The following is a 13,999-nucleotide window of genomic DNA, read 5'->3' on the forward strand; positions in this document are numbered from 1 at the left end:
TTTGGTATTGTTATTTTACTAAGGCTGGGGAATCTAAACCTAATCTGGTGCTTAGTTAGGGCTTTTAAGTATATGACAGGAGGTTATTTATTTGCGCCGAGCTCTCAACGAACTCAGAGGTCAATGTATTGAGAGGCCCTTGAGATTGGTACAGTTCATACATTCAGTAAAGGGTCGTAGGATTTTGTTAGAAATACTAGGATACCTCACAATAAAAAGCAAAGTCCTGACTTTACTCATTGTCGCAAAATCTATTTAATGTGGTTCTGCTGAATGGTAATTCTGATGTCTTCGATCTCTAAAACTATAATTTGATAGTATTTTTTTTATAATAATTCTCCCGTATGACTGTGAATTTCTCTTCGCGGAAAAGGACAGTACTAGTTTAAGACCCGTCAGTGTAGATTAACAGCTCGTTCACACAGGCTGCGTAAGCGTAGACGTAGCGCGTTCCATTGCTTGTAACTTGTAATGTATGGAACTGTATGAAACATGGCACACCGCTTGCGTAAAGCGTGGACGTATACGTAACCTGGTGTGTTAGGGGTTTACGGGCGTCACTACGCACGTGTCACGTGTACGTGCTTGGTGTGAATCGGCCTTAAATTTGTGTTCAACAGAATTAGCCACAATATCGCATTAATTTGTATTTTAAATAGGTACCAAATGTTATTAGAATAATGATATCAAAATTCATGTGTTATTACGAAACCGCCACGATTCAGTGATTGGTCAGCATTATACAGCGCCGCGCCAATCAGGGAGCAATCGCAGTTTAGTTATCATACAGTGAGGCATGATACTTCACAGTAGCTTCCACGTACATAAGACTAATAATATAATAAGTAGTGACTCTTGTTACGACGCATTAAAGTACAATTTAGCTGAACAACTGCCTCTCTTTCTATCGCGTACTCTTATATCTCTTACGAAAGACAGTTGAAAGATAAATATCATGCTAGAGCCGTCCTAGAGGCGTGCGTAGGTATATTTCTTGGCTCGCATGACCAAGCTAGGTCTGAATATTGGGTAGCGATACTGAGTACCGATTCCTCTCAGAATGAAAAAGGTTTAGGCCATAATGCCACTAGCCAAGTGTGCATTATCAGAATTCACACACCTTTAAAAATATCATGGAGGATTCTCAGGTAGGTCATTCAAATGCAGGTTTCCTCACGATATTTACCGTCCCTAATAAAGCAAGTGATATTCAATTGCGTAAATCTTTAGTATACACAGTTCATTTGTTGCCTAACTGTATGATAGCTACACTTTGTTTACTGAAAGCAGCTCGCATACATAGTTCGTTATTCCAACGTTGCATATTCCTGTGAATTAGTGTCCATCAAATCAACGGGTTTCAGGAAATGACCTAATGGAAACTGCTGCCGAGCTCTGAGTTATGTCGCGAGCTGAATAGGACGCCTGGTGTTTGGTTCCGTGAGCTACGGTCCTAGCTTGTAATTATATGATAGCAACGCTGCAGTACCTAAACAAAAACCTGCCAAGTGCGAGGGTTCCGTACCTTGGAAATATAAGTGTAAATCGAAATATCTAAAAGGAAAAGCTGACTGACTGATCTACTAACGCACAGTTCAAATTACTGAACTGGTCGAGCTGAAATTCGGCATGCAGATATGACGTAGAAAGGATTTTTGATTATGTACTTATATAAGTAATTCAGAATAATTCTTTGCGACTTGGTACTATCCAACACTAGCTTCTTTCAGCAAAGGTTGCCTGGTAGAGATTTGCTCTAAGCAATAAGGCCGCCTTTGCGCACAATTGTTTTTTCTATTTTCTTACTTCTGTGTTGTTCGTTTACATGTTTTTGCAATAAAGACTTCTATCTATCTATCTAACCCCTAAGGGTTACGCCCTTAGGGGTTGAATTTTCCAAAAATACGGGTTTGAAGTTTGTGTAGTCCACGCGGACGACATCGCGGCAATAAGCTAGTATTTAAATGTACGAACAATCTCAATCTTCAATATTATTTCAAATTGCCCCACTTCATTTCATTTTTACACGCGCCATAAAATGTGTTTATTTTGCTCCCAGAATTTATTAAGATTGAGAAAGATCGCGCCATTAAACCGTAGTATGTTGTGACGTGAAGGGGATGGCTATAAAGGGGGTGTAACACAAAAAACCATTTACGGGAAATCAGCCCGTGCTATCTCCCGTTTATGACGACCAATTTGAAGAAATACGAATGTGATACGACGCTTACGTGAATAACGGTAATAACGTAGATCTGACTGTAAAATAATTCGTTTTATCAAAAAGAGGGGTGTTATAAGTTCGACGTGTGTATCTGTGTATCTGTTTGGGACATCGTAGCTCCTAAACTAATGAACCGATTTTAATTTAGTTTTTTTTTTGTTTGAAAGGTGGCTTGATCGAGAGTGTTCTTAGCTATAATCCAAGAAAATCAGTTCAGTCGAATTTACCGAAGCTCTTCTCATTCTAAGAGGAGACCCGTACTCAGTATTTTTTAAAGGTTCACAATATATTGCAAATAAAACATCTGATTGACGCTAGAGGTCAACGAACGTTCCGTAAATAGGTCACTCGAAGTCAATGCCACGTTATAGGTGGGAAATTGAAATTTAGTATTTTTCATACTAAATCACTAAAACTACAAGATAAGGCAAATGGTTATTGGCATTGGATTGTGTTAAGGTAGTAACGCCAAGTTTTGCTAACGTTCTGGTTACACCCTGTATATACAAGCTTTATATATTCTCCTGTATATACAAGCTATATATTTAAGTCAGCACTGTCTCGTCATAGCTTTATATTTCCCTGTATGTACAAGTTATTATTTGAGACAGTCTCCTCGGCAATGCGGTCTCGGCGGCGTATTTAACTCGATCAAAATTTCACACATTGCATAAGAGGATTTCGTGTGCACCAGCAGATATTGTTGGGCTTTTGTGACTGTGACAGCGATGTGTGGTTCCCTTTTGTATTCATGTACAGCTTATTGTACCTATAGAGTGGATAATTAGTGTCTTTCACGTCTTTAATAATAATAATAGCTAGGAATAATCCTACTGATATTATTATTATAAAACGCGAAAGTTTGTAAGCATGTATGGATTGATGTTTGTTACTCTTTCACGCAAAAACTACTGGACGGATTTGACTGAAAGAATGGAGATAGATTGTATCCTGGATTAATACATAAACTACTATTTATCCTGGACAATCAATGAGTTCCCACGGGAACGAAGTCGCGGGCATCAGCAAGTATAATTATAATAAAGGCATCCACGACAATATGCTTATAGATTATAAGCATATTAATAATTTTTAAAAGCATTATAAAGCATATTAAATGTAATAATATTATAACAAATCTATCTGTTCTGAAATGTAGTTCCAAGACTACCCAAATAAGGGGTATATTTTGGTCTGAATTCATGTATGAATAATCTATGTATACATTATAATAATCTAGTTATAATTTATTCAACCTTTATGTTTATAATCACTATGAACATCAAAAACGTGAAAAAATTGCTAATCGAAGTAAGGTGACATAAGTACTAACTTCATTAACAGTTACTTAAACATAATTATTTCAGTTTTAAGTAGTTGTCTGAACAATCGGTGTTGCAAAGCTAACAAATTCAACTTGCCCCTCCAAACAACAAGAAACTAATTTGGGGACAAAGCACTGAGCTTGGTTTACGGACTACCTTCGAATGCCTTCAGTTTGTGTTACTGAAATTCTGAAATTCAATTGTTATCTCACTTAATGATATTATTACATCTTACGTCATTATACCTATTATCTTCTTCGGTGATAATAAACAAATATGTGAATGAGTTTTTTTTGGGCTTCTTCTCAGTCCAGGGCGCATTTGAAACCTTCACGCCTAGTTTAAGTTCATCTAATTATTATCACTTAGTTTTAATTTCATTTCATTCATTTATTTGCATTTGATACGTCAAATTCATTTGTCTACAATAATTGACAATCAAAAGTCTACAATGGTTATTTTAAAGGTTCCGTTCATCAAAAGGAACCCTTATAGGATCACTTCGTTGTCTGTCTGTCTCTCTGTATGTCTGTCGTGTCCGTCAAGAAACCTATAGGATACTTCCCGTTGACCTAGAATCATGAAATTTGGCGGGTAGGTTGGTCTTATAGCACACATTAGGGGCAAAATTGTAACCACAAATTTGAGTTTGTGGTTACAACACAAAAAATAATATGGTCATGAACAAATAATGGGTATTTTCAACTTCAAAGTAAGATTACTATACCAAGTGGGTAGGATTATTATAAAAGGGTTTTACCTGTAAATTCCAAAAAAGATTTTTATTCATTTTTATGCATAATATTTACTGTGCGAGTGTGCGGGGCGTTCCCCCGCCTCATACCCCGATTGCCGTCTCGACCTGTCGCAAACTATACCTAACTTTACGTAGGAATGACTAGTACCAAAGTTCTAAACATGAAATTCAAAGTCTTCCATTAAGACAATACAAATTCCACACCGCAAAGGTAATCCTTAGTTACGTAGCTACTTGCGCAGCGGAGTTAGTTACGTCACAGAGTTAGTTCCTCGCTCCAGCCAAGTTGGCGACTTGGCGGTTTGACTGACTCTCGACGTACGATGGAGTGGATCGCTTAATTTGACTAAATTAATAGTTACAGAGTGCAGCTGTTGATTGGCTTAGTTATATGTTCGATGGTTTGAAGCGAAGCTAAGCTTCTTAACGAGTGATTGGGATTATTATTAATTTATAACATAGGGATATTATGTCCTTTAAAATAATAATCAAATTATTGAAAAAACCCGCCAATTGCGAGTCAGACTCGCGTACCGAGGGTTCCGCACTACAGTCGTATTTTTTCGACATTTTGCCCGATAAATCAAAATCTATTCTGCATAAAAATAAATAAAATCTATTTTAGAATGTATAGCTAAAGTCCTTTCATATGATAACAAACTTGGTATACCTAGTTATCAGATTACTTTACTTTGAAAATTGAAAATAAGTAGATACTAAGACTAACTAATTTTATTATTTATTGTTGGATTTTTCACCTAACGTATGCTATAAGACTTACCTACCTACCAAATTGTATGAGTCTAGGTCAACGGGAAATACCCTATAGGTTTCTTGACAGACACGACAGACAGACAGACAGACAACGAAGTGATCCTTTAAGGGCTTCTTTTTACCTTTTGAGGTTGTAACGTAGCAAGGAGAAGGACTCATCGTCACAAGGTATGAAACCCTAAAAAGAATAAAAAACCTCTTCAATGTACAGTTGGCCTCAGAATTCGAGTAGCAATTCTGCGAAACTATTGCAACCAAAAACCTGTCGCGCTTAGTATGACCTTTTTCTATGAACACGCCAAGCACACCTGCTAACGCATGTGCATAACCATGTCACATATTATGATCATTACGGTGCTAAACGACTTACGGCCTGTGACTGTACCTATCTACATGTTATTATGCTATGCCTGTAGTAGCAAGAACCACCGTGGATAATGCAATTGTATTGAATTCCCAGGAGACGTACAGTGTGTACCTCAGTATGTAAACATGGTCCAGACTAAACGGCAATCCAATTAGTTGATCACAGAAGATGGTACAGCTTAGAGCGTAAGCCGGAATAAAGAGGACTAAGATATTGTCTAGGCTAGTCTTGTAAGCTGTACAAACAAAAAGTTAATATTATATTCAAGGCCAACCTATACTTAGGTTTCTTGACAGACACGACAAACGGACAGACAGACAGACAGCAAAGTGATCCTATAATGGTTCCATTTTTCCTTTTAAGGTACGGAACCCTAATAATAATATTATAAAAGGTAACGTTATTTCTGCGGAAACTTTTGAATTTCTAGAAATAAAATGTAGCCTAAGAATAAAATCTAAGTTTAAGTGGCTTAAGTCACATTCCTACATCTGATGTAGGAATGTTAATTCAGGGTATAATAATAGGTTAGCTACCTACGCGTAGCTCTATTTCATAATTTTTACATTGAAAACAGTTCATCTAAACTCAAGAAACGGATTAGTTTGTTAGATTAGCGTGTTAGGAAATCCAATGTCATGCAACCAAGAGCAATAAATTTCCTCATGTAGTATATTCAAAGCCACTTCAAGTGAATATGAAATGCCCGACATAGCACCGCAGCTGCCCTGAGATATTCTCTCCAGAGGAAAATATTTATACTTCATTTAAATTCTTGAGCTAAGCATACGTGCAATATTTCTCCTGACTATTTTCTCAATAGGAATAATAAACTATGGAGGATCACTCAGCGTGCGACTACTTGGGATTTCTCTACTTGATCAAATGAGGAGATCTGTAGGAGAACCAGAGTAACCGAAAGCTCAACGGAACAATTCACATACAACGTGTAACCAGAATACTAGCAAAAACGAAAACAGGTCATAGTCCTGATCATTACTGACAAGGTGCCTAAAAAAAAACGTGAAAAAAAATTATAAAAAATCCTGCATTTATTAAAAGTTTACAATATATTGTGAAATATTCCAAAAAAACATCTGACTGACTCTAGAGGTCAACGAACGTTACCTAAATATGTCACTCGGAGTCAATGCCGCGTCGCAAGCTGGGCATTGACTTGAGCTTGCACGATATACATTGCGAGTTTGAAAAATACTAAATCACTAAAACTACAGGATAAGGCAAATGTTTAGTGTCATTGAATTGTGCTTAGGTAGCATAATAATGACCCTAAGTTTTTGGTAGCGTTCTGGTTAGACCTTGTACACACAACAATAGGTTACGAAGCTGAAGTGGCAATGGGCAAGGCACATAATTCGGAAAACCGATAGACGATGCGGTCCCGAGGCCCAAGAATGGCGACCTCGCACCGCAAAGCGCAGCGGTGGAAGACTTCCTACTAGGTGGACAGACGGAATGAAACGAGACGCAGGAAGGAAACCGCTGGATTTAAGCGGTGCTAGACCGTGGCATGTCATTGTGGAGTAAGTTCCCACAATAGACCTAAGTCCAGCGGTGGACGATAGTGCTTTATAATGATGATGGTGATGATAGGTGAACGATATAATTAAACTGCAAGCTGAAGTGGCGAGCCATGTTTGTCGTAGAGGCGATGGCCGTTGGAGCCCTTCTCATTGTGAGGACAGTCGAGAAGGGACCCGTGCTCAGTAATGAGCCGGCGATTGATTGGTGATGATGATCTGATATACTTAATCAAATATGTACGGTCAAAGGCCGTAAGTCGTTTAGCACATTAATAATACTCATTATCATAATCGCGTGGCACAGCTATGAGCTGTCAATGTGTGTGTGGCGTTTTTACAGAAAAAGTCAGCGATTGGTTTTTGATGCAATAGTTACGCGGAATTGCTACTCGAATTCTGAGGCCGACCGTATAATGGTGCCCAATATCAATAAAAGGCCTTTGACTTTGGTCCCATGGCTAATGATGGCATCGTAAAGGGCTGAAAAATAACGCTGTTAACTTATGTAGTATTAAAATTGCCGACGTAATATAGCACATAAATCATTTCCAAAGATTATTCTACATACGTCTTTGGTTTTATCTTATTTGTATTTTAACTGTAGATTGTAAGTAATTATTATCAAAATACGCAGAACAGTAGCAAATGAGATAAAGATAACAGCGCGATAAAGATGATAGATAAGATAAGATAGACACATTTGATTTAAGTCAACTCAAAAACTATTTCCCAATATTTAGGTTATGATAAAATTTATTAGCTTTTAGATGGTAGCAGCTTTACATTCCTTTTTAATGTATTGAATTGATACCTATAGTTTGCGGCTGGTTGAGATGGCTATCGGGGTGGGGACGCCCCGCACATCCACACAGCCCCTGCACTAACCCGGTGCGGAAAATTGCGAGTGACGTGCGGTTGTGCGGGGTGTCCCCCAGCCTCATACCCCGATTGCCATATCGACCTGTCGCGTACTATAGTTAATTTATAGCAAAGGAGATTTAAAGGATACAAATTAAATATCACATTAGGGGTGAAGGAAAACATCGTGAGGAAATCTGCATGCCTGAGAGTTCTCCATATTGTTCTCAAAGGTGAAGTCTGCAAAGCGCTAGGCCAGCGTGGCGGACAATGGCCTAGACTTCGGCTTCCGTCTGTCTGTTTGTCAGTCTGTTTATCGCGTTAACAAACGCATTACTCACGCCAAGTATTCTATTGTTCTAAATCTATATTTTATTGTTCTAGATCTATAACATAGAATTTACAAATAGAAATCATTGCTTTACTAAAGAAATAGGTAATTAAATAATTAAGTCTTGTGATGAAAACAATAAAACAACTTAAAAAGTTAAGGTTTCTGAAGGAGACAGCGATTTTAAAGGTAATTTAATCGTTTCTCAATACAATAAAAAAGTTTTGTATTGTGTAGCCAACCAAGGTAACAGCCGCCATGTTACGAAGCATGTCCATAGGTGCCGTTGACACCTTTGAGTACGTAAACACCACGCTGCAGTATTTACTTTGTAGTATGTACCTACTCCTACGCTTCGCTGGGTAGTGACATCGATCTGTACATAATAGTTAGAACAATTGAGGCTCGCCTTTTTAGGGTTCCGTACACAAAGGGAGCCCTATTAATGACACTCTGCTGTCTGTCTGTCTGTCCGCGTGCTATAGGTCTCTGGCTCGTAGACTAAATTCAAATTCATATTCAAAATATTTTTATTTAATAATTATTATTATTAAATTTTTACAAGTGCTTTTGAATCGTCAAAATAATCTACCATTGGTTCGGAATGCCGGACCATTTTTGTGACGGGGACTATCTCAAAAACTAAACTAGTTAAGAATATTAAATTTCGGTTAGTATATTTCTAATTTATATAGTATAGTAATCGGTGTTCTCTACATTTAAACAACAAATACAGAAAACAACGATTTATAAAGTAGTTTGTTAGTTGTGACTAATAAAAACGAACATTTTTAACCCCCGACCCAAAAAGAGGGGTGTTATAAGTTTGACGTGTGTATCTGTGTGTCTGTGTGTCTGTGTATCTGTGTATCTGTGTATCTGTGTATCTGTCTGTGGCATCGTAGCGCCTAAACGACTGAACCGATTTTAATTTAGTTTTTTTTGTTTGAAAGGTGGCTTGATCGAGAGTGTTCTTAGCTATAATCCAAAAAAATTGGTTCAGCCGTTTAAAAGTTATCAGCTATTTTCTAGTTTTCTTGTAGAAAAGAAGGTTAGATAACCCTTAGGTTTATAATATTCAAGTGTCAATTGACAAATGTCAAGCTGTCAAGATGGACGTTGCCTAGATATACATAGTTATTTATTTGAAAATGATTTGTCGGGGGTGTTGAAAATTTTTAATTTACACTTGTTATTATTTGGTTTTTCTTTCGTGGCGATGTTTTAGTTTGGAAAATTGATATTTCATACGCCCAAAATATTATGTTGTACATACTTTTGTACAGAATTCTAAAAGAACGAGGTCTGACTCGCACAGGGTCGCTTTTTTCCTTTTTAGGTACGGAACCCTGAGAATGAACCGTCTGATATCACCCACTGTTACTTGTTTCAGACACAGGTCTATTGGAGATAAATACCTGCGGAACCAGTTTTTCAGTTTAGAGATAACTGTTTCAAGTTTTCACTTTTAAAAACGTGTTTTTAGGGTTCCACACTCGAAATTTGCCACGGTGTCCCTCTTAGCGCCTTAACTCTTGACGTGCTATTACTAAGCTTCCGATGTCCATCCATCTGCCTGCCAGCGGGTTGTATCTCATGAACCGTGAAATAGCGGAGGAAATTTTCACAAAGTGTGTATTTCTATTGCCGCTAAAACATCAATAAAGTATTAATAATCAAAACTTCAAAATGGCTGCCAAGCAAAAAAAATAATTAAAAAGTGTTATTTTCTTGTACAATGGAACGGAACCCGTCGTGTGCGCGTCCAACGCACTTGACCGGTTTTTTAGGGTTCAGTACCTCAAAAGGAAAAAAATTGAACCCTTATAGGATCACCTTGTTGTCTATCTGTCTGTCTGTCCATATGTCGTGTCTGTCAAGAAAACCTACAAGGTTATGACATGATTCTAGGTCCCGTTGACCTAGAATCATTAAATTTGACAGGTAGGTAGATCGTATAGCAAAAGTAAAGGGAAAACCCCGAAAACCATGACTTTGTTGGTTACAGCACGAAAAAAATGTGTCCATGAACAAATAATTATTTTTTCAATTTTCAAAGTAAGATAACTTTACCAATTAGGGTATCATAATATTATAAAAGCTTTACCTGTACATATTAAAACAGATTTTTATTTATTTTATGCATAATAGCTTTTAGATGCTATTGACGATTCAAAAGTACTTGTAAAAGTCTAATTGAATAAAAATATTTTTGAATTTGAATTTAAATTAAGTACTGTGAAATATCGGAAAAAAAACCCGCGTACGGAACCCTCGGTGCGCGAGTCTGACTCGCACTTGGCCGGTTTTTTATCTTTTTCGATAATTCTATGCCCAATTCCTAAGCGTAATATTAAAATAATAAGTATTAGAAGTGTTGCTCGAACAGGATGGTCCGTGTTAATGGCGTCTAACCAACTTCGCAGCGCAGGAGGTATTGTAGTGTATTGTAGTGCGCTAACACACCTGCCTTTGTTAGCCATGATAACCTAGTGGTTATGGTGGCTGCTTTCTATTCGGGAACTCAGGGGTTCAATCCCGGGCACGCACTTTTCGGAGGTGTACGTGCGATTAAATATCACTTGCTTTAACAGTGAAGGGAAATATCGTAAGGAAACCTACACGCCTGACAGTTCCCTATAATGTTCCCAAAGGTGTGCGAAGTCTGTCAATCGTCACTTGACCAACTTGGCGGACTATTAGCTAAAGTCTTCTAGTTCTGAGAGGAAACTGCTCATGATGTATGTATGTATGTATGTACTTTATTACACCACAAAATACTAAATTATGTCAGGTTACAAAAAAGAAAAGTCAAAAAAACATATTACCTACTTATTACCCGTAGTCACTATTCACCTTTTTTCTTTTTCTTTATTAATTATGACTAATTAGTATTTTTATTTTATTTTAAGACATTTTTGTACATTGTAAACTTTTTATTGTTTAATAATTATTATTTTTAAATTCTTTTGGCACAAGTTGTGGCACCTAATTAATAAGTTATGTATCTAATAATGTGTGTGTGTGTATTTATAGATTTAAGAATGTATCGATATTATAATTTTCTGGTGTCCTAATAAATAAATAAATAAATAAATAAAAAAATGTAGTTAGAAAAAGGCGGTCTTATCGCTAAATAGCGATCTCTTCCCTACGACCTTCACGCTAGGGAGAAATTGATAATCATAATACATACCTACTTTAATTTTGACGTTATTTACCTTATGATAGTTTAAAACAAATAATTATACAAGATAGCGCTCACCTGATTTCAATAGATGCTGCGGCATTAGATCAAGTTGGTGATAATGATCAACAGCTCCAGGAGATCATTGGAGCCAATCAAGAACTTGGTGTGATTAAAAGAAACTGACGATGAATGTGAATGGGACAGAAAATGGGAAGACGACGTTGCATGTTGTTCTGGAAGATTTTGAGACGTCTAAAGGTAACTTAAGTAATAATATGTTGCTAACATACATACTTAATATTTTTTTGGGTTCCCTACCTCGAAAGGAAAAAAGGAACCCTTATAGGATTTGCTTTTCGGATGTTGGTGTCCGTCTATCTGTCTTTATGGGCGAATTTGTGCATATATCACAAAAAAAACCAGTCAAGTGCGAGTCAGACACACGCATCGAGGGATCCGTACGTACTACAGTCGTGTTTTTCGACATTTTGCACGGTAAATCAAAAACTATTAGGCATATAAATAAATGAAAATCTGTTTTAGAATGTGCAGGTAAAGCCCTTTCGTATATAAGTCTTATTTTGAAAGTTAAAAACAGAACAAAGTGCTCCTAAAGGGTTCATTTTTTCTAGGGTTCAAAAATTGATATTTTTTTGAACAATTACGGAAACCTTCGTGTGTGAGTCCGATCGGAATTGACCTATATTTTTTGTTATTCATCTTTGTCGGATCGAACCGAGGATTGTTTAAGAATTGATGAAGGCAGGCGAAGATCCTTAGGATCTGCTTCGATTACTAGGCGATCTTCAGACGTGTTAAGAACAATACTTCCGTTTACTGCATGTCACAACTACCAGCGTAACTAGGTAAACCTAACCTAACCTACCTAGACCGGCTCCTCCACCCCTTACACCGGTCCCAAACCAACCATCTAACCTAACCACCACAATAACAACTCGTTTAACCAACAGTACCACTTTAGGTAACCACTACTCTAAAACCTACAGTACGACAGACTATTCCTACTGAGAAGTGTCCTCGGCAACAACCGGACGAATAATGCCTCGCTACGCACAGCGTGTCTGATTTTATAGTCCAACGACGACAGTGGGGAGATGACGTAATGCTCAGTGAGCAAAGTATTGACAGCTAAAAGTCGGTACCGCCGACACGGCCATTCTGACCTGCGTACGTCCTCGTACGCTAAATGTCACAAAGCATGTGAGGACAAAACCATAACCACAAAATCACTATACCGCTCGTCTATCCTGACTAGCAGTTAACTGTCAATGAACATCTTTCTCATTCTAAACCTGGACATCAATGTCCCCTCAACCACTCAACACTAGTGGACCGGACATCAGCGTCCCCTCAGTCAGTAAACCTCCGTAAACCAGAAACATTACAATAATTAACGTACAATGCTATTGGTTATGATTCTGACCATCACGGCTTTTTCTAGGGCTCTTTGGCTTGACTAATTCATCACATCTCAACACTTAGGAAGTTGACACAACCAACCTAGGTTAAGAAATCACTTTCAACTGATCATCTGTCTAAAAAATAGGCTAACACTGCGAGAAGAACCAAAACCTATTACAAGAACCTATCTACTGACATGTCGCGACGGGAAATTTAGTTGAAACGATTCTAAACTACAGTTCATATGATTAGAGCGCAATTGCTATTGCAACTCTTAATCAATCATGATCCAAACATTATTCAAAACTAATTTACCACTGGTTCGGAATGCCACAACCTAGCGAGAAGAACCAGCAAGAAACTCGGTGGCGTCTATCTGAGTCGTTAATTTCATCTTCACGAGAAAAGATCTCCTTAAAGAATCATTGCATTGATACTCACATCTAAATAGATCACATTATTGACTTCTCTTTACTTCAAATGTCGCAATAGCTCACCTTCTCCACTCTTTGCGAATTACAATACTAAAAGCCATAGTATCGTGCGCTACGGCGCCTTGAACACTATCCATAAAAGTATGCAATCGCCACACCACCGCGTATCCCAATCAAGGAATCGCCAGTAAGTGCCCGGTTTCCGAATGCAAGCTATTCGATTTCATGGGGAAACTCATTGTCCCAATTTATTTTAACTCTGCACTAGAGTCATCAATGATTCTTTACCAAACGGATTACTTGATTCCAAAACTGGTTTATAACGTCATAACGATTATCACAAAAAGAGAACCAGAAAACAAAAGAACTATTCACGAGACTTGGCATGTAACTGAACTTAAAAACAATTTTTTTTTTTGTTGTTGTTAAGGATATGTGGTTAACTGTAACTGTGCGGTGTCTATGACAGTAAAACTCGTTTAACATCGTCGCGTCACGGCCATTCTGACGCGCGACCGTCCTCGGGAGCTAGTACGGATCAAGCGCAAACAATCCCTAACCAATACTGTACACCGCAGTTGAAGACAAAAAGAAACAAGGTATTCGCACATGGGTTTAATGTGGGTAGGTACCAGAAAATCCGATTATTGGTTCCATTTAGCTCAAACACATCCAGTGCTATCGAAGGATAACCCCATCCAAGCACACGATATGTCCCGCCAGTATGTGTAACAATGCGTGCCACAGCACTGCCAGAGAGTAGCCCTAGCCAC

General features: G+C 37.8%; 1 protein-coding gene across 2 annotated transcripts in view; it reads left to right on the plus strand.

Moving 5' to 3' along the window:
• Positions 1–11,451: 11,451 nt before the first annotated feature.
• LOC123872542 (putative inorganic phosphate cotransporter) overlaps positions 11,452–13,999 on the plus strand; it is a 30,737-nt gene continuing 28,189 nt past the window's right edge. For both annotated transcript variants that reach the window (XM_045916867.1, XM_045916866.1), the window contains exon 1: positions 11,452–11,628. In XM_045916867.1, the coding sequence (XP_045772823.1) occupies positions 11,556–11,628 (73 nt within the window). In that variant the 5' untranslated portion in view covers positions 11,452–11,555. The remainder of the gene's footprint in view (positions 11,629–13,999) is intronic.

Source organism: Maniola jurtina, chromosome 15 (genome assembly GCF_905333055.1).
Source record: "Maniola jurtina chromosome 15, ilManJurt1.1, whole genome shotgun sequence".
NCBI classification, from domain to species: domain Eukaryota; kingdom Metazoa; phylum Arthropoda; class Insecta; order Lepidoptera; family Nymphalidae; genus Maniola; species Maniola jurtina.